The sequence below is a fragment of the Girardinichthys multiradiatus genome, chromosome 20, assembly GCF_021462225.1.
Source record: "Girardinichthys multiradiatus isolate DD_20200921_A chromosome 20, DD_fGirMul_XY1, whole genome shotgun sequence".
In the NCBI taxonomy this organism is placed as follows: domain Eukaryota; kingdom Metazoa; phylum Chordata; class Actinopteri; order Cyprinodontiformes; family Goodeidae; genus Girardinichthys; species Girardinichthys multiradiatus.
Genome location: NC_061812.1, coordinates 19,883,970 through 19,907,149, shown reverse-complemented (window position 1 = coordinate 19,907,149; position 23,180 = coordinate 19,883,970). Strand labels below are relative to the sequence as shown.

General features: G+C 38.7%; 1 protein-coding gene across 10 annotated transcripts in view; it reads right to left on the bottom strand.

Moving 5' to 3' along the window:
- The window catches only part of kaznb (kazrin, periplakin interacting protein b), a 179,563-nt gene that overhangs the window by 25,920 nt on the left and 130,463 nt on the right, over positions 1-23,180 (bottom strand). The window contains exon 1 of one of the 10 annotated variants that reach the window (XM_047347385.1): positions 17,353-17,725. The exons of the other annotated variants lie outside the window; for them this stretch is intronic. Within the exon in view, the coding sequence (XP_047203341.1) occupies positions 17,353-17,383 (31 nt within the window). The 5' untranslated portion in view covers positions 17,384-17,725. Of the gene's footprint in view, positions 1-17,352; positions 17,726-23,180 lie in introns of those variants that run through there. 10 annotated transcript variants of the gene reach the window in all.

The following is a 23,180-nucleotide window of genomic DNA, read 5'->3' as shown; positions in this document are numbered from 1 at the left end:
CCTACTATTCTTGAACCTTTAAGCCAATAATCTACCATTGAGTAGGATTTAGATAACTCAATTTGTTGTAAAAACCAAGGGAAAGAAAAATCACATATTTGAAACTTCACAGGGTGAATTCTTTCAGCTTTTTTTTTAAACAGTTTCACAGTTTGATTTCATCCCTGAAGGTCAGATCTGTGGGTTGTACGACAAATTTCGGTGACAGAATCTCTGACCTGAGTTGTGGATCCCTGCAGCTCCTTCAGAGTTGTCACAGATTAGGTGGGTGAATGCAAATGCTTCTGGCACTATTCAGATTGTTAAATGTGAAACATTTTAGAAAGATCCCGTCTCTTTTTCTTCCACTACACAGTTTTTACTACTTTGTTTTGGTCTTTCACATAAAATCCTTGCCTGCCACCAGAATTTCCCACCTGATCTGCTGAGATCTGCACTTCCCACAAACCAACCATGGGCCTGCTGGCGGCATCTTTGATTAAGGCTCTTCTTTTATTGGCCCAAACCCAATTAAATACGATGAAGATCAGGAAAATGTAAAACATTTTAAAGGAGTAGAGATATTTTTGCAAAGATCTTTCATGCCTCTGTACCAAAGTTTCTCTCTAATGATCAAGAAAACCTCAAATAAATCAGTAAAAGCTAAAATCCTATCATAACAAAAAGCAAAAAACATCCCACCCTTAGCAACATTTTGTTTTAGTGCAGAAAGACTATTTGTCACACAATGACCCAAGGATAAGAGCCAGCACATATTGGCAGACTCATTTGATCAAAAACAGATCATGCAGACAGTACAAGGCAGCATGCTGTATGGTCTGAGCTTAGAGTGGTGGTGCAGTGAGACTGGTAAGCTATTAAAGTCCTCCCGTATGGAAAGAAAAAGTCACTCATCTTCCATCTGAGCAGCGGCGGATTCATTGAACACGAGATTTAAGCCTCTCATTAGAGCCGGTCAGGAACAGGTAACCTTTTTCCCCTTGTATTGCAGCCCTGTCAAAATGCACACACCTACACACATGCACAGCTGAGAGCTTATAGAGGCCGTAAGCTCATGATGAGACCATAGAGAAAACAAGGAAAGGGGAAGTGAGAGTTGGAAAAGTGTTGATTGGTGGTCAAGGAGCTGAACTAGTCGGCTGTGAATGCTATGAAGGATTAAAGTGATTCTATTAATATACATGAGGGATCAAAGATGCCTCGTGTGCATTGGGCTGGAATATTGGGTACGGATGAGACGGTAACTTTAAAGTTGTTTCGTTTTTTTTTTTTTACATTTTTTTTAATCGAGTTTGTGACTAACTGGAATGTGAAAACATAACTTAATCTTCACTTGTTCTCTTAGAGAATTAGTTCACTACAAGAAGGTTTACATTCATCATTTCTGGGGCAGTTTTGTTGACAAAGTTTACCTGATCAGGAAACAAAGAGTTATTCTAACAAGCAAAGCTATTCTTGTAAATTCTCCAACAGGGAAGTGGTTGGAAGTTGGTTGTTTGAAAAACAATGTTTGGAAATATACTGTATGTAAAATAATAATAATAAAAAAGCATTTTTACTTTCAGATGTAGTTTTATGCATTTAAGGTGTTTAGCAACCTTAAAACAACTATTTCTTACATTGGTCAATTATGTTTTGGTTACTTTAAGTTGTTTTGTTCATATAAACAGAGATGCAATGATGAATGGAAGCATTTTCTGGACAGATTTGAATGGAAACAGAAATATTTCTCACCATAAAAGTCCTGAAACCACCAGGATCGGGTGTTTCCTGGCAGATTTCAATTTCCAGTTTTTTTTTTTTTTTTTTTAGGAAAAGACCTGCCAATTAAAATTTTGACTGATTCAGGTTTTTCAGTACTAAGGACTATAACACATAAAAAAGAAAATGTGCTGTAGGTTACTCAATAGAGGTAGTAGCCCTGAATCCAACAGAAAATAAAAGAATTACAAGATTATCCCCATCTTTGCATCACAACGAACGTCCCCAACCATTATCTGATTTTTACTAAACTAAACAAGACCGCATCAATGTACAAGCTGGCAGTTAATATAGTTGTATGCTAGAAATGGCAGGAGTTCTTAGTCCTAAAACATTTAACCAATAGGAATAAGCATCAGTTAGTTTTGCTGCAATGTTAACATATCTCTTTTTGAAGTAATTAACTCCGCAATTCCAGTGTGCACAATATCAAAGGACTGCTGCAACATTAATAATAATGCAATGACTGTTTGCTATGGTACAGTCTACCAAGTGTGATATGTTGACATTTTGCATGTGAGCGTTGCATTTTTGCTGCTAAATAAAGAGTCTTATTGTTATAGGTGTTCACACTCCAAAATGTTAAAAGAAAGCACTCTCTGGAGCACCGCTGAAGAAAATGTGAATGCATCACAACTCATACTGCTATCCGAGGTTTGACCACTAATGTCTCCATCATGTGATTTGTTTTAATATTGTGCAGCAGTAGTGTAAAGATATTTTCAGCCAGTTGCCAGACCAAAACAGCTTTAGATGCTTTACTGTATGATTCAGCTGGACAATCTTTAAAGAAATGCACAGCATTTTATTTAGGCCAATAATATGCTCATAAACTATTATGAAGAACATCGGTATTACTGTCTATGATTTGGAAACTAAACCACAATAGTATGTAAAAAGAAGATTAAAGCCTGAGCAGCGACAGCAGCCGGCTCCTCTGTCTTGAGGAGCTATGATGTACTCTGTTGTCAATTTTCTGCCTCGGACTTACTGACGATTACAAATCTGTGTAATTATGGTGAGTCCACCTAGTGATTTCTGTCATTTACAACCCAGAGGTGCTGGTTCTGCCTGTTTATATCCTCCAAGCTTGTAGGTACAGGTACTGAAAGTTGGATAACGAGGTCATACGCAATGCATAACACAATATATAAAATAAAAACAAAGAGCAAAGTGTACCAGAGTCAAATTCCTTGTTTGTATGTTTGTATGTCCAAACTTGGCAATAAAGCTGATTCTGATTCTGATTCTGATTGAGCATTACGGACTTATTAAGAATGTACTGTATATAGTGTCCCTACTACTCAGATCTGTTGACAGTGTTCTGCTAAATGCTTTTAACTTGTAAAAGAGTTAAAAAACTTATGATTTTCATTAGTATTACAGCAAATGATGATATTGAGAGCACGTCCTTGTACTACAGGTATTTGAAACTGATTTCTCTGAACTGATTGCACTAACTGCCACTGCTTGTTTAGCTGCAAAGCACAGCTTTGTATGCAAAGAGAAGAATAGGTTAGGTGAAAACTAATAACAATTCACCACAGGAATCATTAATGCCATTAAAACTAACATAAAAACTAAAACAAACAACAGTTGTACATAGAATGTTATAGGTTACAAGGTAAAAGTATCTATCCATTCCTTGAATAACAATGTATGACGCAGATAATCTGTCTCGCAGCAATCAAATAACACTGTTCTGCCTCTGCTTCGCTATGCTAAAGCCCGTTCTGATATCCAAGTAATTCATCTGTACCTGTTTGAACCCAAAAGGGTAAGTAGAGGATGGGAAAATACACAAAGGGGATGCATCCATTTGAATCTGTTTTAACTACGTTATAGTTAAACATCTCTTTTATTGGTTGTTGTCTATGAACTGATCAAACATCCAGCCTATAAACCCAGTTAGCTACACCTGCTTGCTGCCCTAAGGTTAAGACACATTGGTACCAAATACTTGCAAGGTAAATATATATGAAATAACTGTGACGTTGAGCTGAATAAAACAAAAAGATGGGTTGTTCAAACACATTTCCATGTTTGTTTTCATTGCTCACAATGAGGTATTATATTGTATTGATCTATGCTTCATCATAAACCTTTTAGATAAATGGCGCAGGAAGAAAACAAAGTGGTCCAAAGACCAAGACGGCCGACCTACCTGACCCAGTTACACCAGTTCTCCCTGGAGAAATGGGTCAGAATTTCAGCCAACTATAGTGAGAAGCTTGTGGAAGGAGAGACAAAACATTTGACCCAAGTCATACAGTTTAAAGGTAATTCTACCAGATACTATGAGATGTAGTTTATGTAAACTTCAGAGTTTAAAAAAAGTTAAATACTCTGTAAAAATAAATCTCCTAAAACAGGTGAAGTTTTGTCTGATTTAATTTCCTACTGTGAAACAAGAGGTTATGTTTCTTTTTATACAATGCATGTAAATATCTGGTAACACTGTTTGTTGTGAAACAATGTTGAGACTCACAACAACAAAAACCGTACTCTGTCCTCCCAACCACACGCCTTTAATGTGCTATCTCTGCAAACAGGATGGGGTGTTTTGTAATCCAGTTGTTCAGCAACACTAAAGCTTCAGCACGAAAACAGTAACGCTTCCTACCAAACTGACTGAGAGCTGCTCTGCTCTAGAGGAACATCAAAGAACTGTCATTTAATGCTGAATTTTTCCACACAATTTTTAATGCAGTAAATATTTACATAGGTAGGACCTGTATCAAAACATTCCCTAACACTACAGAGTAGGGCATGTGTTTAGGAAAGATATGAAAACAGCAAAGTACAGAAAACTTTTCTGACAGTGGCTGACTTGAAAAGTATCAAAATCCTTCTCTGCTTCTATTTCTAATAATTGTGTCCCAGAATGAACCCATAGGTGTTTTTGTTTTAGGCTCAGACGCTCAGCACAAAATTAAATACGTATTTAGGTATGTCGGTGGACTGATGACTCAGTGTCAGGTACCTTAAGGGAAATTGAGCTGACATTTCCTCTGAAATGACCGATGAGCTAAATAATTTAATTACCAAATTTCTTATTTCTCAAGTTTACCTTCAAACAACAAGTCACATCTGTCTCACTTTCCCTCGGAGTAATTATCATAAAATGATGAGAGCTGTTCTCAAATATTTTTGCAAGAACTAGAGAAGCAAAATGAGGGTAAATAGCAGAAAGGAAAATTAAAAATTCACAAGACACACACTGAACAAAGCCAATACGCTTGTAATGTTTGAGCTACCTTTCAGATATCATTTTCACAGAATCACAGAATCTGTTTTCCTGGTTAAGTAGATTTTTTTTTATATCTAATTTTTACCCTCTTTGTTAAATTGATCAAAGTTAATATTAGGTGTTTTATAATCATTAAGTATTTATAAAATGCAAAGTAAACTGATTTCCCTTCAGAGTCCCATAAGGATTAATGGAACAGGAGCAGAATGTTGTCTTCCTTATTTTATTTAGTTTATTGTGAACACATGTATGTATTATTATATTGATCCACAGTATGTGATGAACTTTGTACCGTGTGATTTTATCACTTTGTGTTATGGATATAATTTTTTTTTTTTAATATATTGAGGAATAAATTAGGACACCCACTAAAAATAACTAAAATCACACACAGGCATGTCACATCAAGTGGACATTATGAGAACATAATTACTCAGCATTTTGAAGGAGATAAACCTTCAGATATTTAGTTTGGTGCTCCTGAATGCTGAAGTTACAGTGGACACCATGAGATCCAAAGATTGCAGCAGCTTAGGAGGATAGTAAAGGATTTAAATAAATCACACAGGAAGATTATGGGACCTTCAACAGGCTCCAGATGAAAATTGCTGCCTGTACAATCAGAAAAAGATCAGGACATCTGGAATGATGTTCTTTAGACAGATGGATCTTAAATTATATTATTTAGGAAACCAGAACAGACAACATGTTTGACATAAAGCAAATACTGTGCTGAAAGTCTTCCCTCTCTACTTTCAAGAAATGACAAAATAAAGGCCACTTGTGCAAAAGAAGTATTTGTAAAAAAGAAAAGCATACCAGAAAATCCAACAAAGACATCCTGAGAAATAAGAAACAAAAAGTCCAGGGCTGAGTCAAAGCCCAGATCTTGATCTCATTGAGATGCTGTGGGGTGACCTTAAACAGGCCGTATCTGCAAGAAGACCCTCAAACATCTCACAGCTGAAAAGGAGGAGTGGAGCAACCTTTTGGAGCAATGTCAGACTGAACTACTCTTTCCCAAGCTAGAAATGAATTTGTGTTCATAACTTTTATTTAATTAGTAAAACAATTCAAGTTTTTTTGAGAGATACAATAAAAATAACATGAGACATTTATATGTAAGCATTTCTTACAAAAGAACTGGTCTTAATTTTTCAAATGTGCCTTGTATTAGTAGAGAAGCATATGTCTGCTGAATGCTGGTCTCCAATAAATTCGGCATACAGATCAGCTGAGGTTACTCTGCAGAAGACAGCACCGTGCTTTAGCTCCTGATTAAACTCGTCATGCAGTTAACAATACACGCCAGAATAGGAATGATGTAGAGAGACTGAAAATAAGTTAGATATGTACATAAATCAACAGTGATTGGATCATGGGCATCATTCTAATGACACATGTAGAGCCTGCCTCAGTAATATGTAGCTGATGTGTATTCATGACCCTGTGACTGGTGATTCCCTGACCTTTACTCTATTGTCTCAACAACCAGCAGATGGATTTTCCTGTCCCTTCTCACTTGTGTTTCTTAATGATCACTTAACATGTGATTCTTTCTCTCCAAACATTTTTTTTTCTCAAGCATCTGCCTGGAAATTCGCTAACTTTCCCACAGCATCAGCTTTGAGCTTAGACATGTTTAGCAAATTAGTCATTATATAGCTCGTAGATTTTTCTAAACTATGCCAGAACAATCTAATTTCCTACTGTGGTTTAGAGGACACAGCCAACAAAAAAAAGAAAGTAAACTTTTTTTAATTAATAGGGACTTACACATCAAGACATTATAAAACCATCTTGTCTTTCCAGCTAATATTATTTAAATCTAATCTTAAGCAAAGAAAAACACACCATAGATTCCACACTCTTATTAGTGATTAATTAAAGATGGCGCTAAAATTAAAAAACTGGATGTTTAAAATTTATATAGCCCTTTTTGGTTGCATAAGATTTGGTGGTGATTAAAGCATTTCATGAATAACCGATCATCCGCAAGTGTGACCATCTCTATAATAGCAGGAGTTTTGGCAATTAGCTGGTCTGTAGCATTCAGACATTTATTAATGTACTGCCAAGGCGGAATGATATTAACAATGACCTTACAGAAGCAATTGCTCCTGTCCATCAATCTGGGACAGTTGTAAGGCAATTTATAAACAACCTTGAGGTGTATCAATCTACAGTGAAGAAAATTAATCACAATTATTCAAGTGGAAAACATTTGAGACAGTTGCATATCTCTATTGTCAGATGATGCAATGAATTAACAAAACACAAAGAGCTACAGCTGAGAATCTACAGGCCCCAGTTAACATGGTAAGAATGAAAGTTAACCACAACAAAATCAGACGGGGAAGGCGTCCAGAAGGCATCCAGTATAGATGCCCGAGCCACCTCAACTAACTCCTCTCGATGTGAAGGAGCAGTGGCTCTACTCCGAGCCCCTCCCCCTATCTCTAAGGGAGTGCTCGACTACCCTGTGGGGAAACTCATTTCAGCTGCTTGTATCCGGGATCTCGTTGTTTCGGTCATGACCCACATTTCATGCCCATAGGTGAGGGTAGGAACTTAGACCGACCGGTAAATCGAGAGCTTTGCTTTTTGGCTTAGCTCTCTCTTCATCACAACGGACCGGCACAGCATCCCTATTACTGCGGTACCCGCACTGATCTGTCCCCTCACTCGTGAACAAGACCCCAAGATACTTGAACTCCTCCACTAGAGGCAGAAGCTCCCGTCCAACCTGAAGAGGGCAAGCCACCCTTTTCCGGTCGAGAACCATGACCTCGGACTTGGAGGAGTTGATCCTCATCCCAGACACTTCACACTCGGCTGTGAACCACCACACTGCATGCTGAGGTCTTGGAGGGGCTAGAGAGGGCCAGCCGGACCACGTCATCTGCAAAAAGGAGACGAATTCTACTTGTCCCCAAACCAGACCCCCTTCAGCCCTTGGCTGCACCCAGAAATCCTGTCCATGAAAATTATGAACAGTACAGGTGACAAAGGGCAGCCCTGCCGGAGTCCAACAAGCACGAGAAGCAGGTCTGACTTAGTGCTGGCAATGTGGACCAAACTCCTGCTCCGCTTGTCAAGACCCCGGATGGCGCATAGTATAGAGCCCGAACTCTATACTCCTGGAGCGCCCCCAACAGGGCACCACAAGGGACATGTTCGAATGCCTTCTCCAGGTCCACAAAACACATGTGAACCGGTTGGACAAACTCCCATGAGCCCTTGAGCACCCTGTAGAGGGTGCAAAGCTGGTCCTGTGTTCCACGGCCAGGACGAATACCACACTGCTCCTCCTGAAGCCGAGGTACGACTATTGGCCAGGCCCCCCTCTCCAATACCCTGGCATAGGCCTTACCAGGGAGGCTGAGGAGTGTGATCCCTGTAGTTGGAACACACTCTCCGTTCCCCCTACTTGTGAAGAAGGACCACCACCCCAGTTGGCCAGTCCAGAGGCACTGTCCCTAAATGCAACACAATGTTGAAGAGGTGTGTCTGGTACTCAGGGCGTGTCTCATCCATTCCTGAAGCCTTGCCACCATGGAGCTTTTTCACCTCCTCTGTGACTTTAGCCTGGGTGATAAACAATTCCGACTACAAGTCCCCGTCGCTGCTTCCACCAGGGAATGTGTGACGGCAGGATCGAGGAGATCCTCAAATTACTCCTTTCACCGCCCGATAATGTCCCCAGTGTAGGTCAGCAGCGGACGGTTTCAACCTCCCGCACAAGCTCAGGATCTTTCTCCCCCAGGCGAGGTGACATTCCACATCCCTAGAGCCAGTTTAAGCATCTGGAGATTGATCGTTCCTTATGGTTATCCCTGTAGGTGGTGGGCCCACTGGGGGATGGCCTTGCGTCTCTTGTCAGGGCTTGGCCCTGGTCGGGTCCCACGAGGAATAACTCTGATACCAGGCGGCCGCCGACGAGTCCCGACCCCAGGCCTGGCTTCAGGGTGGAATCCTGGCTGTGCCGTACCAGGCAACATCACGTGCCTTGTTGTAATAGTCCTCATGAAGGTGTTTGAACCGCCTGTTTGCCATGGGAGACGCTACCAGGGGCATTTAACCCCCGGACAACATAGCCTCTAGGATCAAGTACTCAAACCCCGCCACCAGTTAAGGCCAATATTTCAATGCATCGTTTCAAGCCAAAGAGAGGTGGGTTACATCTGTGGGATTCAGCGAATAGTGGATATTTTTAACATCAGCAGCAGGTTTATTTTTGGCATTTGCATTGTTAAAATGTCTTTTAGGCTGAGGAGTAACTGGAGCAGTGATGCATACAGTGTGGAGGCAGAACAGACTCAGAATGTATGTGCTGAGTCCCACTAATAGCAGTAGAACTGCTCGTACCAGAGCTACAAGAAAATACAAAAGTGGCAAAAACAAAACACATTATATGTCACCCTTTGATGATCTGACATTCTTTGATATCCTGCACTAAAGGCTGAACAGAAGATCAAGGAAAAACACTTCTAAATGATACCAGCTCACACCTTGTAAATCTGCAAGACAATTTTTCGGATTACAAGAAAAAAACTAAAACAAATATCCCACTTTATTTTGATATAGAAACCTCATTTTAAGAACTATTTAAGAGTGTAAAGAGGGTTGAATACAAGCAGATATTAATGCAGTAATGCTGTATTGTCCAGAAATGTGGACGAAAAGATAAGGTTAGGGTTTTTTCTTCCAAAGAAAGCATGCAGGCCTAGCTATAATGTCCAGAAAATCTTGCAGAAAACCATGTTTCAAAGTTTGATAAAACCAAACTTCTGAACCACAATTCCAAAATGTATTTTTCAGGATAGAAATTTTAGAAGTCCTCACAATATAATAGATCTGGAGAACATCTGGAAGGCAGAGTGGGGAGAAATGATCAAGTCAAGATGTGATATGCTGCTAAATTCCTATTAAAAAGGCTGTTAAAATTTTATCAAATGTTCTTAAAAGGTTATCAGGCTTTGGCATTTTTTAAAATAGTTTCTTTAAACAGACTTGTTAGTTTGTCAATTGAATTATCAGAAATCTGTCACAGTGAATGCAAAAAAAAAAAGCTTTGAATTGATTCATCATGTTCAAATAAATTTCAGCAGGTTATGTACCCTGTTGATGGGTCCTGTTTGTATGGTACATCCCAAATCTGAAGGTAAAGAATCCCACGGTGATGAAGTAAAAAAATCAATAGGGATGTATGTATAGTGTAAATTTAAAACATTATAATCTGAGCTCAGGAGACAACATTCAGTTGAGAAAATGTACTGTTACTTGGGTAAAAACGTGCTTCTGAGTGCTTTGCTTCAGGATGATGAAATGCTTTCTCATGAATATTTAATAATTACAATAAGTTTGAGCAGAACTGTATAGGTCTGAATTCCTTCTGTTTGTAAGTAAAGTCCTTGTGATTATTCAACTTGAAGCTACATGCGAGTCCTAAACAGAATCAGTGTTGTGTTTGGCAGATAAAGTGCCAAGCTTTGGCTCATGAACTCTCATTTTTCCAGCTAACCCCAAATCATTTCTACAGTGATTAATTTGTTTAAATCAATTCATTCATTTCCGTTTTTTTGCTGATAAGGAAACACACGTTCCTCCTTCCTGGGGAGTTGGTGCTGTAGAGTCAGAAAACTGGGTTTTTCTTCGACCTGCAGGCGATTTACTCCCGTCATGTAGAAGACTTGCTCCACCAGTCCTTTCACTTTCCAATTGCTTCCATGCACACCTTCTTTGGAATAAACCCAAATGCTCTTTTGGTGAACCATCTACCCTCAACATAAATCTTTTCTTCCTCAACTGATCTCAATTTGTTTTTTGCATTTTTAATGTTCTCTGTATAAAAAGAAACCTTTCTGCACACATTTCTAAACCTATTCAGATAAGAACGCAGACCTTGGTGATTTCTGCTACATGTGCATTTCTCTTCATAATGAATGTGCTGAAAATCGATGAACAAAAAACTGTGTATTCATCTAAATTCATACAGACTAAATCCATTTAGTATGAAGATCTATTGGGAAACAGCTTACACAAACTAATCACCTCTGGGTTTACACTACAACTGAGGTCAGAGAAGGAGAGCTAGCTGCAGATAGGTATAATTGATTCGGACGTTTATTATGTGCAGATTAAGCAGACTTCCAAGGATGTGGCACTGAAGGAGCACAAAGAACATGGACAAGGCTATTTAATATCTAATACATTCAAGAGCTTCATATAACCAAACCTTCACTTCTCACTGACGTCTTCCCCAGAATGTAGGCATAGTTTACATATAAATGTTAATAAAAAAAAAACCAACTTGGCCATTGAGGGGATCTGGAACAGGTCTATGTGGGTCAAAGGTCCACCTAGCTAGCTCCAGAGATTCACCTTTTCCAGTTTCAATGAGTAACTGGAGAGGGGGAATCTTAAACTGCTTTGTGCCTCACCTCAGTAAAAGAAAAAAAAAAAACAGGAGTGAATACTCTGAATACAAAAGACTGCTACATTATTTCCTTTAACAAGTGCCTGAGTTTGGTGTGGCATAGCTGAAGGTTCAGAGAGGTCCTCTGTGAATCCAAAGGTCAGAGATATGATTTCTTGGTGTTAAATGAGCAAATATTGAAGTATCTCATTTCATAAATATGTATAAATTTAAATATTTCATAGAATGCTATACAACTGGACTGAATTTGGTTTATATGTATATAACATATATAAAACCAGATAATTACATGCAGTAAATAAAGGCTCATACACTGTAATGTTTTGTTTCTTTGTGTCAAAATCAAACTGAAACTTTAAATTTTTTTAGGTTACAATTACCAACATTATTTCTATTTGCTGAATGCCAGAACCATGAGTGGGAGAGTTTTTAGAGATTGTTTAATTTTTACTTTCTTCAAACATTTAATTTGGTAGAATTGCTTTTTAAACTGTATGATTTGGTTCAAATATTTTGTTACTCTACTACAAGCTTCTCATAATAGGTTGCTGGAGTGATTCCTCCAGACAGAACTGGTAAAACTGAGTCAGGTTTGTAAACTGACTTGCTTTTAAGGGACAGTGATCAGGGCTTTGTGCTGGCCACTCTGAAACATTGCCTTTGTTGTCCTGAAGCCATTTTGGGCTTATTTGCTGGTATGCTTAGTGCTAATCTTCATATATTAAGACCCATGAAATTCTAATTTTTACCTTCCTGGCTGATGTCTTGGCATGTTGTTTCAGCCTTTAATCATAATGTTTTTTTTTTCTCATTATGCTTTCTATTTTGTGAAGTGCACTGGTCCCCCCAGCAGCAAAACTCAACATGATGCGGCCACCACCATACTTCACAGCTGGGCTTTTGTTCTCAGGCTTGTAAGCTTCTCTCTTCCCCCCCCAAATGTAACAATGGTCATTATGGCCAAATACTTCAGTCTTAGTTTCATTAGATCACAGTATTTGGTTAATTCCATGTTGCATTTAGCAATTTAAAGATTGTGCGTTATATTTAACTGCAGTCCATTTACTGTTTGAAGACAGCAGTTTGAGGCACAAATATTAAAATGGAAAAAAAACCAGAAAATAGTTCTAAAATTTGTGAGGGCTCATACAGATTCTCTAGCACGTGTTTGTCACGTAAACAAGATGGAGATAAACAGGTGGATGCATCCACAAATCTGTTTGGTACATATGTAGCTGTAACCATCCCCCGGGGGCCAAAACCAACATAAAAAACAGAAACAATTGCAGAATCAAAATCTGCAGGCAGAAATATCTAAATACCAGCAACACTTTTAATCTTTTGTTTGCTCATAAAATGAGACCAATTTTACTGTCATTATCAAATAAAGGTAAAAAAGTTGCTGCGAAGATTAAGTCTACAGATACCTTAGTAACCATATGAAACCACACTGACTGACTGTACAAATGAACAGAGAAGTAAGGTCCATGGAAACCATGGAGGAACAAAATGGCACAGTGCCTTGTCTCTGTTTTGAATCTGCAGCTGAGACTAAACAGCTGTCAGACTCAGAAAAATACAGTTTATGAAGCACTGAAAACCAACATGATTTCATCCACCACCTAAGGCACCGCAGAAAACTGACTTACCTTAGAAGGGTGCTGCTTAAGTGGTCACAGCGGTTGTGATGTTATTGTCTGAGATTTTGAATGGCTAACTAAGAAAAACGATGTAAAACACTGTACTTAATTCATATACAGTACGGATGAGCTCACAATGGGAACAGAGTTTCAAGATTTCAGGGTCTGAATGAGAAGAGTGATGCTAAAAGTGACAGAACCATTGGTACCATCCATCTACTGCAGTTAAATACGTCAAATTCTGTATCCTTTGATAACCTTAAGGTTTAGAGCTTATCAGCTGCCATAAGAGTCCCAAAAAAAACAAAAGGAATTCAACAGAGATGGAGCTACTTCCTAAGAGATTCAGTAAAGAAGAAAACACACACATACTGTACATGTGCATCTCAGTAACCTAGAAACCAATTAAAGTGTTTCTTTTAAAAAATAAATTAATATAAAAAGTAAAACGTATATTTAAAGGTTTGAGTACACACAGAGTGATATGTTAAAAGTGTTTTTCTCTGCCAAAGTTGATGATAATGGCTTATAGCTGATGAAAACCCAAATCATCCACATGAAGGTGTCAATCAGCAGCTTAACATGTAGGTCAGGTCAGTATTTAGATCTCAGGTGAAACAACACATAAGCCTGAGATATGGGTTACTTTATATAGATCAGCATGACCAGATGAAAGTTAAGTAGAACAATGAAATTTCAGAGAAAAAGCTACCATAAAGAAGCCAACAGTCACTAAAAATACATAAAATAAAATAACAAGTAAACTACAGGCCTGTATAGAGTAAACAGTGATGCCAAAATGGTAATAAGAAAAAGTTGAAACACTTGAAGTGGAAAAAGAAGAGAAAAGTATGTTTTTATATTCCTTCGCATTTCCAAACAATTCAAATTACGGCACAATTTTCTGTTGCTTTGAATATTTTGTTCCATTGACTTCATTAGCAGAATTAGGCACTGCTTCACTTACACAAACCATAAAATTTATATATTTAATTACTTTTTCAGCATATTGTCCCTCCAGCTATCTCTACTGTAACCTGAAATGAAGGTATTGTCTCTCATTTTTTGCAATCTCTGGTGATTCAATCATAATTTATTAATGTCCTGTACACTGTAAAAACTGAAAGCCCCCCTCAGGTTAGGTTATTTTATTTCCTAAACTCCAGATGTCTGTCAGTCATTTTCTATACCACTTCATCCATAGTGGGTCGCGGGGGAGCTGGTGCCTATCTCCAGCAGTCTATGGGTGGGAGGCGGGGTACACCCTGGACAGGTCGCCAGTCCATCGCAGGGCAACACAAAAACAACCAAGCACACACTTATTTACACACCTAAGGGCAATTTAGAGAGATCAATTTAACCTAACAGTCATGTTTTTGGACTGTGGGAGGAAGCTGGAGTACCTGGAGAGAACCCACGTATGCACGGGGAGAACATGCCAACTCAATGCAAAAAGATCCCCGGCCAGGAGTCAAACCCAGGACCTTCTTGTTGCAAGGCAACAGTGCTACTAACTGCGGCACCGCGCAGCCAACTCCAGATGTTATCATCAGTTTTTTTAAATACAGAAACACAAGTTTATGTGCTTTCCAATGTTTCATTTAGTTTTGTAAATTGTCCTGAGTGTTCTTAAGCTTGTCAGAGTTGAGTACATGCATATCTGAAAGTTGACTTTACTCATAAACTTTCACTTTTTTTTGGCATTAGTGGCTTTTATTTTTCTCATTTTTTTCTAAAGTAAGTTGAGAGGAAATGGGTGGAGAGAAGGGGAAGACATGCTGCAAAGGTTACCTGGTCAGGAGTCGAACTCTCAATGGCTGCGTCGAGGACTGAAGCCTCTGAACATGGGTTGCGTGCTCCACCCCTGCGCCACCGCTGTGCCCAACTTTACTCATAGTTTTAAGGCAGCTTTTTACTTTCGTTTATGCTAAGAGACATAACATTTATTACAGTGTAGCTGTTATTAATCTTTTATTTCTCCTGTCCTTTAATATAAAATAGTTTTTGCATGTTAGAAGTTTGCAGAGTTACAATGTCCAAACCAAAGAAACATTTTCCTGAGCTACATTTAGAGCCTCTTTGGCTATCAAACGTCTTTGATGACATCACCATGAAACAAATACGGGACTCATGTTGATACCATGGGGATATATGGAGCTGATCTATCCTTTTGATTTCTTTTTCTAAATGCAGATTCCTAGCCGAAATTACTTGCAGAGTTGATAATGTTTCAATGACTGTGTCCTTTAAGATACACTGGCCAATCATTTTTAATGGAAATTTCTCTTAGACACTGGCAACAACTTTGGTTCCTTGCATGTGAGGGAAATATATAGATGGAGGGAAAAAGGGATGCACCGATTGCAGTTTCCTGGCCAATCACAGATTACGGTCTTTAAAAAGACTGTCCTGTCGATTCCGACTTTGGCCGATACTGATTTTCTTTATAACTGACACTTACACACCTTCAGTGTTCCAATCTTATGTTGTCAATAGTTGTAAACCGCGCACATGCAGTCGTGACCTGGTGGGCCGGTCTGTTAGTCAGCACTCTCTTACGGAAGAGCAAAAAGGGACAGTGGGTGATTTTCAGACCTTTGCAGAAGTAGATAAGATCAGTGGATAAGATTGGTTTCATATGTAAGTATCGGCCGATCAACAGTCATCCAAAATTGAGGAAATCGGGGCCAATCAGTGGACCCTAAAAAAAAGATCAGAGAACAGCAGCAGGGTGGCATCGTGGGTCACCAAATCTCCATAACAACTGTAAGACACTATCTATATGGCAACCATGCCCGGAGAAAGCCCGTTCTGTCCTACCATCACAACCCTCAAAGCGTGCAGCTTGATTAGCACTACTGGGTCTTTAACTGCAGCCGTATGCTTTGGTTATTTAAGACTAGGATTGACCTTTTCATCAACAAACAAGCCAGGTGAGTCTAGAAGAAAACGAATGAAAATGTGGAAAAACACCGTACATCAACTATTAAGTATGGTGGAGGTCTGTGATGCTGTGGGCCTGTCTCTTTTTCAAAGGCAATTAAAGCCTTGTTAGGATTGCCTGGTATTAGGCACTTTTTGAAACAGCAGATTTTAAATAAAGATGTGGTGGATTCTGCCAGAAAACTGAAAATGGGTTATAAAAGACTGAGTCAGGTTGTTAATTTACCTGCTACCTAGACCTTATACTACTACTACTACTACTACTACTAATAATAATAATATTAATAATAATAATAACATTTCCATGTACAATTAATCATTGTGTAAACGGGTTTTCTCTTGATAGTTAAGTATTTTGATGTATAGATATTAAACATCAAAATGTGCAAATTACACGCATGATTTAATATATTAAAGCATATTTCCATTGACTGTGGTTTTGTTTCCTGTTTGGGTTAATCGAAATTTTTGGAATATGACCCCTGATCAAACCAAAATACCAATAGTTGGACATCTGCTAGTAGATGTTATTTATCATCACATAGCCACACCAAACAATGAGTACATTATATGAATAATTTTAAATCATCAGCTGTCAGACCAGTCGTTGAAAATTCCCAAAGGAGAAACAAACTGACAAATGGTTAGTAACAAACAGTGAAAATGTCTGAGACAAAACAACCAAAACTGCAAAATTAGAAAATAGCGAAGGGGTTAAAAGACAATTATCTGCTAGTCCACCAAAATACAGCAGAGAATATCAAAAACACAAGCCTCATGTCAAAATCCATGTCGGAAGATCTAATTGAGAAGATGTCATTCCAGTTAAACTGTCCAGAAATATCAGGCAGACCGGTGGTGTTGCAACAGCTGACAAAAAACAAGCTGAGTAATCTGTTCTGATAAAACTGATTCATGTTTTACACAAAAATGACTAACTGTAATTAGTGCAAATGTGGATTTCAACATAAATGTTCCCGTTGGGAAGGTTGACTGAGCAACAACACGTTCCTGATTGATAAGTCTTAGTGCAGTCTTGGAAGAAAATGTAATTTCCACCTCTTCATACTGTAGTGGTGGGTGTAGTTTGTCTCATTATCATATTTGAATAACATGGAGTTTCCCAAGTGCATAATTTTTTCTGACTCATATTTCTCTTACGTAATAAACAGACAAACAATCCAAGCAGGAGCTAAATCCCGGTGATTCCAACCCTAACACACACACACACACACACACACACACACACACACACACACACACACATAAATAACCTGTTTCTTGACACATATTTCCTTTTTTTCTTAACATAAACTCACCGGCCTTCCCCTCCTCCTTGTCGGACTTCATGTCCTCCTCGGCTCTGGCTCTGTTTGACTCCACTGTCAGCTATGGTGTCAGCTCTCATATCAGGTAAAAAACCGAAAGGAAAGAAGGGAAACACGCGTACATGTATGCACAGAGCAGAGTGCTCACCATTCAAATTTCACACACTGCTCTACAAAAGCCGGCCGCTCCCAGCTCAGCTCAGCTCAGCTCCATGAAGCTCCACCCAGACAGGTAACTAGGAAGCTGTCCCCTGAGAGCCACTCAGCTGCTTTCCTTTATGTTTTTTATCTCTTAGTTGGCTCTCCTGTCTCTCCCACTTTCGGTGTACCTGTTGAGGACACATTCAGTGGCAGCCAGGACGGCTTTCAACCACTCCCTCCCCTGGTTTCCATCTGTCCCCCTGACCCCTCTGAATATAAAGACAGGAGTGGGGGGGGAGGGTAACTCAAAGCACACCTTAGGCCCCAGGTAACTAATCAGGCGTGGAGCTCTCACTCCACCTGATGGCTGACAATGACAGAGGAAATTAAAGAAATCTCTGCTAAGAAGAAGAAACCTCCTCTGTGAACCTGTTCACCCTCTCTGAAATTGTGTACTTTGGCCAGAATTTAAACTTTGGATGTTATTTTTTTTTTAATGCTGCATGTGCAAACGTTTAATACAGTGCTGTGAAAAAGTATTTGCCCCATTGCAGATTGCTTCTGTTTCTGCTTTATTGTCACTCTTAAACATTGCAGATCATCACACATATAGCAAAATAACAACATTAAATTAAAAAAGTTTTAAAATTATGATTTCATTTCTTAAAAGTAAAAGCTCACCAACCTGGGCCTAATTGAAAATACAATCACACCCCTAGATACATCATAGGTTATCAAACCCACTTTTTGTTCAATTTCACAAACCACACTCAGACCTGATTATTTTTAGATCTGTGAAAAACAAATAACCTAATTAGAACTAGTGGGCAACATGAAGTAGGCATAAAGATCCCATAAACAAATAAACATTGCCATGGTCAAAAACGAGAAGATATGGGAAACAAACCCATTGACATCAATCATTCTGAAAATGGTTACAAATTCACTCCTATGTTTTGGCGACTCCAGCAAACACCAATAAGAGCCATTATCTACCTATGGAAAAAATATGCAACAGTGCAAAACCTTCCCAGGAGTGACCGGCCACAGTGTGATGGTCTGGGGCTGGTTGCTGCATCAGGACCTGAAAACTTGCTGTAATTTATGTAACCATTAATTCTGCTCTCTTGCAAAAAGTCCTAAAGGTGAATGCCTGGCCAGGGGTTCATGGCCTTATCTTCAAGAGCAAATGATTTATACAGTAGGACAATCACCCAAAGAACCCCAGCTCAGTCCACCTTTAAATGGCTAAACGTTTTTTTATAGTTAAGGTTTTTTAAGCGTCTTAGTCCAAGTCTGGACTCAAATCCGATTGAGATGTCATGGCATGACTTTAAAACAGTTGTTTATGCTCAAACACTGTCCATTTTGGCTGCATTAAAATAATTTTGCAAAGAGGAGTGGGTCAAAACTTTTCCCCAGTAATGTGAGAGACTTGTGACTTTTCACACTGGAACAGGTTGATCTGAATAGCTTTTTTACTCTTCATAAATGAAACCAGTTGAAAAACTCCATTTTGTATTTATTCACATTATCTTTGTCTGATTTTGAAATTAGCTTAATAATCTTGTTACAGATGTAACAACAATGCAAAACCTAAAGGGTCTGTAAGTAGGTAAATGCTTTTCACAACACTGTATATGCATAACAGAGGATATGGAGTTCATGTTTTACACCAAATCGCATCAGCTCCCTCTACACACTGAGATGTGTTTATTAAGATGGATTTTGTGTGTTATCTTAAACCCTCCGGGCGTGTGATTGCTTTGTCACTTGTTGCTGACTAAGGTCAGTCCGCGTCGTTTTAGAGGAGAGCTGGGATATGAGCGGACAGAGAAAATAACTTTATTGCTGTGCCATTTCACCTCTCGCTGCTCTTTACGCCTCAGGCAGGTAAAGGCAGGTTGGTTTTAAGCTAAATTAATTCAGCCTGCAGGGTCCACCTAGATAAAAACTCATAACAGAGTTTCGGGTCTATAAGTAGTTGGGAGACACAGCTGGAATACTAACGTGAATAAATGTGTGCTTTTTTGAGAAGTTTTAGTTAAATCCTTTGTATTAACAGACATGTCAGCTGTTCAGAGCAGTAGTGTCATTTGTCCTGCTTGTCAGTGGTTGAGAATTAGCATTTTAGCTTCACTCCAAGATCAAATGTGATCTAACCAAATAGTTGTCGCATGAGGTATTATATCTGTCAATCACACAGACAGATCCAGGATCACTGCCAGGCTCCTTTTCTCTGACGGAGACAAAGTGTTGCAACAGTAACTTTCTTTTTCATTATGCAGGCACTGCTGATGCATTATGTTATTTCCATCTACATTCAACTTATTAACATATTCACTAAGATAGATGCATATCTAAATGGATTAGATGATTTTATTAGAGGACATTGGGACCTCTTATTGTTTCCTGAAACATGAAGTCCAATTTTCTTCTGCTTTACCACTTTGGATCCATGACCTTAACAAAGGTTACTGTTCATCATTTTGTCATTGAACATGAGTGGCAAAACATTAAACATAGCTCTCAGTTTGTCAAGGATACATTACAAATATCATCTTGAATTAGAAAATTGCTAAATAAATTCTGATGGTGTCTCTTTAACAGTATAATGCCTTTTTCATGTCTGATTTAGGCCCAACATTTATTTTTGTGTTTAAAACCCAGTAGGATTCTGAGACCAACCTTTGATAAAACTGAACCATGAAAAAGAGACTTTTACTTTAAAAAGCACCTATGAGCTTTATTTTGAAAGATAACTTTGCTTTGCATCATTGGTTTAATCATATTTGTAATATTATGCCTAAATGTTAACTGGTTGCAAACTGGGATTATGTAAAACTGCCCCAACCAGTGAAGTTAAAATTTTCTTCATAAGCTTCAAATCAATTAGCTTGATTTCTTTTTGGGGAAGAACAAAGAGAAAAAAAATTAAAACAATTTTCACAAAATGAACCACAGCAAATAAAACAAGGTGCGGAACAATATACATGCATTAAAGGCCCAACTTCATTGACTTACTTTACATATCTGAAAAGCAGTGGTTTATTATCTCACCTCTTCTTAATCAACCAACAGTTATCTTAATTAAATAATATTAACTATAAAATCTTATAATTAAAAAATCCCTGAATTTCAAACTTCTTCTTTTTTGTATTTTATAAAAACCACATTTGACCTCTTTTTAAACTGTGATATATGTGGACCTTGCTTCAGTTCCACGCTCAATCTATTCTTCAGTTTCACTCCACAAATAAAAACAGAAATCTTTCCTCCAGTGCGTGCGCATATAAATAGATTTGAGCTAAAATGCAACTTTTTTAAGTCTTACCACTAAAACTGGTCTTTCATTGTCTTATCCATTTGTGCAAATTATTACAAATTTCAAGAAAATTTCACATTTTATTTCAAATAAAATATAAAAAACTGATTATTTAAAGCAAACAAATAAATTTCTGGAAAAGGCTAAATGTATGTTAAAATATCTCCTTTTTAACAGCAGCTTTTAATTTTCACAAGTATTTTATTAAGGCCTGAAGGGATGCAATATTTCCTATAAGGAGGCATTTTTTGACAAAATGTAGCACTTTAAATGTTTACGTCATTCTGAAGCTGGCATTGGAGCTACTGCATGCTGAATCCTTTCCAAAGTCTGGCTTCTATGCTGACACCTCGTCATTTTGAAATTCTCCACTTCTTATGCCCTTATTCTTCAGCGCATCTCCCTGTATCTCTGTGTCATTCAATGTTTTGCTCACATTTAAAGCCTGAAAAACTGTCTTTTTCTCCTCTGCACCTTCCCCTGCTGTACTGCGCTCCTTTCTATCAGCCGCACACAGCTGAGCTGCCACTCTGCATTAACACTGCTGCAGCGTGTTGATAGAGAGCAGCATTAAAATACAGCCAGGGTTACAGAGAGGCAAGAAGGTGAAAAGGTTGGGGTTGTAGAGGAAGATTGAGGGGAAAACTTGTTTCTGGGGTCATATCTGTCACTACTTGTTGTTGATGGAAATAATAAGATGGTTGTCCCACTGTCTTATGAATGCAGTTCAGACCAAAGACCCTGAAAAGTTGCATGAGCATTGTGACTAGCATTTTAGTTGAAACTAAAGCAAAAAATCTGCGCAGGAAGGTTCAGTTCTAAGAGTTTTAGGTTCTCTGTGTGACTGTGTAGTCTGTTGTGATACTGTGAGGCCTAAGCAGCACAAGGCTCTTCTGTTTCACATGAGATAGTAAATTAAAACGTGAAAATATAAAGTATGTCTTTCAAAACTTAGAACTACAAACATCGCTTAGATCTGCATTGGCTTCTTCATTGTGGAACTCATTCATCGATTTTGTATTTCAAGTAAAGACTTTCATATCTTCAACAGCTTTACCAATGTATTGATTAGATAAAAGAAAAATATTTACACAAATAATCATTTAAAAAAGATCACCAGTGATTATTTTTCTTTTAATTATTGTTACTAATATTATTGTAACAATAATAAAACTACATCACTTCTACCCCTTAAATTCTAAAAGTTGCAGGGGGTATTTCTAAGATAACTGTGGACTTAGCATAAAATATTAACAAGCACACCTTACAGGTCCCTTCCTCTTGCTCTCTGGTGAGCTACAGCCCTCCCTCCACAACGGAGCCTGTCGTGAACATGGAGGCTAAGCAGGGTGTTGGGACCCACAGCCATGGATTTCAACATTAAACTCCGGTACGGACATTTCTGGAACTTTCAAAATAAAGTGCATTAACCTTCTTCCGGCACAGCCGGGAAACGGGATAACTGTGGACTTCCTGTGATGCCACTACCCAAATAAAAGCACAGCTGTTGCTACATCCGCCCTCTTTCCACACAGCCTTCGAGAAGGACCGGTCAGGGGAGGCCCAGCGCGCTGATGTCTTTTGCTGGCAAAAAGACATAAACTCTTCAAACTGGATCCAAGGAAGCCATACGACCATTGATCATATGCAAAGATAAGTATGGATGAAATACTGTCTGTGTATCCGGTATTTTCATTCATGAACGGGGGTAATTAAGGTACAAGCATTGCTTGACTGTCTCTCCGAGCCCCGCAGACGCAAACGGTGTTCGAGAGAAGCCCCTGCAAAGACGCGGTCTCCCAGTCTGGAAGGAAGACAGCAGAGACCGCAGCGGACAGAACGAGCCGTCTTTCAAGCCACAGCTCCGGAGGTCAGGTTAGCTAAAAGCTAACCCTTTTGTTCACAGAACGAATGCACCTTCTGTTTGTGAGAAGCTGAGGAGGTTAGCGGGAAGATAACCCTTTGTTCACTGTGGATACCTTCTTCAAACTCCATCGCCCCTTGGACAACATTTCCTCACCATGGTCAGAGGTTAGGTTTGGGCAGATTAACAGTTAGGATGAAATAATCTGAACGTTTTCATTCTATGAAGTTTTGTTTTTGTGAAACTCGGCTATCTTAGTGCTAGCAGGCTATCTGCAGCTCACGTGCCCTGTTTGTGTTCTTTGTATGTTTTTTTAAAGTTAAGACAAACTTTATTTAAAGAGTGATTTTAAACAGAACATTGATCATAACGCGCCGTCCGCGCTTATGCATTTTAACCCTTATATTAACTGAGGTATTTTAAAAGTATGTGTGTGTTTCTGGTGCTAAGCTATCCGCTTTTTTGTTTGCTCAACTACTAACCGGTTAA